Consider the following 4,735-nt stretch of genomic DNA (forward strand, 5'->3'; position numbering starts at 1 on the left):
ATATGACTTTAAGATTAGACGATACATTCTGAATTATGAAATCCTAACTCTATAATTTTTTTTTAAATAAATAAATGAAGAGTTTAAACTGCTTGATATATGTTTTGAGAAGTCAAAATCGAAGACAATTTCGATAGCTACTAATTCTGGAGGTGTTACAAATGGTACCGTAAATATTTCCTATGGAGGATGTCTCTTAAGAACACCCAACTTTGTATGTAAGTAGTATACTATGAAGTCCTTTCAACAACAAAAAATAAATAAAAGTAGTACTATACGAAGTCATAATTATTTTTTTAATTATGTAATCCACTTATCTCACAGATTTTATGGATCCTAATACGACTTTACTAATACATATAACCTCACAATTCTTTTAGACATTTTTCTATATTTGAAGACAATGATCGGTTAGATGATAATTTTTTTTTGTTGTTGAAAAGTTGCCATGATCATATATTTCTCTTTCTACTCTAATAAGCTTTTCAACCAGCTAGCTATATAGTAGGCATCTCATCAAGTTTATCTTCTCTCTCTCTCTCAATTAGGAATCTTTTTCTTTTTTTTTACAGAGAAGGGAAAGAAAACTCAAAATGAGAAATTGTTTGAACTCATCTTCTCAAATTTCTCTTCAAGAACTTGAAAACAATCAACAATCTCAACAAATCCAAAACCCTTCAATCCAACAAGTTCAACCTTCTCACTTTGATGATCATCATCATCCAACTCACGATGATTTCCTTGATCAAATGCTCTGTAATCTCCCTTCTTGGTCTGAACTTAAATCTCCTTGGGAGATTAACCCTCAAAACCCTAATGAAAATCTAACTTCTTCCATCCTTCTTCAACAACAACAACAACAACTCCTTTCTGGTTCCGCCGCTGCCGGAATCTCCCGATCACCTACATCTTCATCGGGAATCGGTGGAGATTCTGCTCTTTTTCCTTTACCTCTAACTCTTGGTAGTGGTGGTGATTCCTCTGATAATACCCCTTTTAATAAGTCTTCCAATCCTGTAAGTTTCTCTCTCTAAACTCTCTCTCTCTCTCTCTCTAAACTCTTTCTCTCTCTCCCTAAACTTTCTCACTCTAACTTAATTGAAATTTTTGATCTTTTAGAACGGAGAGGGTTCAGTTCAAGGATTATACAACGGAATACCAGGAACTCTTCCTCGACCAGGAAGTCAACAGCATTTTCACCATTCTCAGGTAATGATTTCCCACTTCTACTGATTCAATTTTAATGGTTGAATCACAAATTAAAAGAATTTTTTTACTTTTTTATTTGGATTTGTGATTAGGCTGGTTCAATGTCAACTCCAAGTTTCGGAGCACAACCGACCGGAGTGAATCAGATTCCGGCAGGTTCGTCTGCTGGTGGTGGTGGTGGAACTAGTACGACTAGGCAAAAAGTTAGGGCAAGAAGAGGACAAGCAACAGATCCACACAGTATTGCTGAAAGAGTAAGCTAAATCTAATCAATATCACTTTTATATTATTCTTCTGCTTTTTCTTCTAAATTGGTCTGATTATGGGGGATTGACAGTTGAGGAGAGAGAGAATTGCTGAAAGGATGAAATCTCTGCAAGAACTTGTACCCAATGCTAACAAGGTATAGTTTAGAGAGAGAAAGTTAGAGAGAGAGAGAGAGAGAGACAGAGGGATTTTATTTGTTGGTTTGTGATTTTGGATTTTGATGGGAATGACAGACAGACAAGGCTTCAATGCTAGATGAGATCATTGACTATGTGAAATTCTTGAGGCTTCAAGTCAAGGTAATTTTAAACATTCTCTCTATCTAAGATTTTGTTTTACTCTTTATGATCAAGAAAGACAAAATCTGAAATCTCTCTCTATACTTTCTCTCTCTAAAACTGAATTCTTGTGTTGCTCAGGTGTTGAGTGTGAGCAGATTGGGTGGTGCAGCAGCTGTGGCTCCCCTGGTAGCTGACATTTCTTCTGAGGTAAAATTCCCAAATTCTGAAATCACCCCATTAATCCAATTAACCCCAAATGTTAATTCAAGTTTCTTAATTTTGGTACTGAATTAGTTATTCCATTGAGTGATTCTTATGTTCAACTGACTAATTAAGGAATCTATCAGAATTAGACGGGATTAATTTTGATTTCCTAATAAGGGAATTAGTTGTTAAATCTAAACCTGAATTGAAATTAAACCCCAATTTGTTCATTAAATCTTCAAACTTTCCTTTCCAACTTTCTAGCATATATTCAAAATTTAGAGTCAGAAACTAATGACTCAAAGAAAATAAGTCATGAGAAATTCATCCGTCCATTTTGGTCCCTCCCCCAGCCCTCCGCTGATGTGGCGACATATCACTTGAGTGTGGAGCAATTGAAGAGAGAATGGTGAGAAAATATACTCCAGTGATGTGTCGCCACATCAGCGGAGGGATCAAAATGGGGGAAGAATAGAATTTTTGATAAGTCATTTAGACAAATCAGATATCACGAACCAGACAAAAACAAACATTATGAAATTTGACTCTGATCAAGTCAGACATTTAGGTTTCAAATCTAAGTAAGAGAAAAAACAATAGCACCTTCCGTCTAGGATCTCTAATTTCCTCGCTCGTTCTTACTTTATCTAGAAGTCATTTTCTGTTTTTGACACTTATAATTCTAACTTGTCCAGGGAGAGGGTGAATGTATACAAGCAAATGGAAGCGGAGGAATAGGAAAGAAGGGTAACGGGAATCTAATGGCGTCAACTAACGACAATTTAACAGTTACAGAACAGCAAGTTGCTAAACTAATGGAAGAAGATATGGGTTCAGCTATGCAATATCTTCAAGGGAAAGGTCTTTGCTTAATGCCAATCTCACTTGCAACTGCAATTTCATCATCAACATCTCACTCTAGAAACCCTAACCCACTTTTGGGTTCTAATGGAGACGGTCCTCCATCACCAAATATGTCTGTTTTGACACTATAATCTGTTGAAGTGGTGACGATCAACGTCAGTCAAGACTGAATGAACCAAGTTGTAAGGGAATTGTTTGGGTCAGGCTTGAGTTGTGTGGGCATTAAGTTGTTGTATTTTACATCCATTGAATGTTTAAGAGATGAACATTTTTATTATTAAAGTGTAATAATAAATCGACAAATCGTGACATCACTTACATCTTTTTGTTTTTGTCGGATTTTGAACTTGTACTTTTCTAGACAGTACTTCAAGAATTTGTGTAGTATTTTGCAACCCCTTAATTTCTTATTTACTTAATTATTAAGCCCTTACGAAAGCCTAGATTGCATCATCCTAGTTAAATGTATACCACTATGTGAACAAAAGTTTAAATGTGAAACACTCCCCAAAGTAGGAGATAAGAATTAAACCTAATCTCAATTAGAATCTACATTGTATAACTCATTTTAAAGTCAACCTCCTAGAAAAAGAATCTCAAATCCTGCACATAAATAGATTAACTCCAGTAAATTTTGTTAACATAAAATAAATAAGGTGACAGCTCACTCTAAATTTATCGAGCATAAAAAATTACATTATGATAATCTAAATATTTTAATTTTGTATGTCATAATCAAATACTATAAGAAAGATACATGAAGATACAACCGATGTGCTCCCAACTTAGCCTCTTGGTTGTCATTAAATATTTCTTTTTTGTTTCAAGACTTTAGTGGAGAGATAGAGAAAGAGATTATAAACTCTTTTCTTTAGTGTTTTAGAATTTAATGCTCCCTTTTTCTCCTCTAATCAACTATTGGACACATACCTAACTTAATTCGGCTAAAAACTCAAAAAAAGATAATATGACTTGTTTCACAAAATAAAGAAAACAACCCCACGACAATGGGGAATCTAAAATCCAGTTTCGGGGGGGGGGGGGGGGGGGGGGGGGGGGGGGTAGTGGAGCGGGACTTTCACAGACTTTCATAGACAAAATGTCCCGTAGACATTTCAAGACATTTCGGATGAGTTATTATAGACAACATGTGTTCATAGACATTTTCAAGACATTGAGAGTTTGTAGACAAAATGTCTTTATAGACATTTCAAGACATTTGATCCATAGACAAAATGTCCTGGGGACATTTTAAGATCTTGAGTCCATTGACAAAATGTGTAATGCATATTATATTTGTGCTAATCAAAAATATATTTTTCGACTTTTGTAGACATCTGTGAATATTTGTGGACATTGATGGACATTTGGTAGACATTTATTATTTTAATATTATTATTATTATTTAATCACATGAAATAATATATTAATACAAACATTTCAAAAATATATTTTTCGACTTTCGTAAACATCTGTGAATATTTGTGGACATTGATGGACATTTGGTAGATATTTATTATTTTAATATTATTATTATTTTTTAATTACGTGAAATAATATATTTATACTAACATTTCAAAAATATATTTTTCGACTTTCGTAGACATCTGTAAATATTGTGGACATTGATGGACATTTGGTAGACATTTACTATTTTAATATTATTATTATTGTTTAATCACATGAAATAATATGTTTATACTAACATTTCAAAAATATATTTTTCGACTTTCGTAGACATCTGTGAATATTTGTGGACATTGATGGACATTTGGTAGACATTTATTATTTTAATATTATTATTATTGTTTAATCACATGAAATAATATATTTATACTAACATTTCAAAAATATATTTTTCGACTTTCGTAAACATCTGTGAATATTTGTGGACATTGATGGACATTTGG

General features: G+C 33.4%; 1 protein-coding gene across 1 annotated transcript; it reads left to right on the forward strand.

Annotated features, from left to right (window-relative positions):
• Positions 1-284: 284 nt before the first annotated feature.
• On the forward strand, positions 285-3,143 carry LOC147537228 (bHLH transcription factor RHL1-like). The gene is made up of 7 exons (XM_086642465.1): positions 285-1,016; positions 1,120-1,209; positions 1,302-1,463; positions 1,547-1,612; positions 1,710-1,775; positions 1,896-1,964; positions 2,657-3,143. The coding sequence occupies exons 1-7, from the start codon at positions 594-596 to the stop codon at positions 2,954-2,956; spliced, it is 1,176 nt and encodes a 391-aa protein (XP_086498591.1). The 5' UTR covers positions 285-593; the 3' UTR covers positions 2,957-3,143.
• Positions 3,144-4,735: the final 1,592 nt, after the last annotated feature.

This window comes from Eschscholzia californica, unplaced genomic scaffold (genome assembly GCF_041429995.1).
Source record: "Eschscholzia californica isolate CP2 unplaced genomic scaffold, dmEscCali1.0.p SCAF_5, whole genome shotgun sequence".
NCBI lineage: Eukaryota > Viridiplantae > Streptophyta > Magnoliopsida > Ranunculales > Papaveraceae > Eschscholzia > Eschscholzia californica.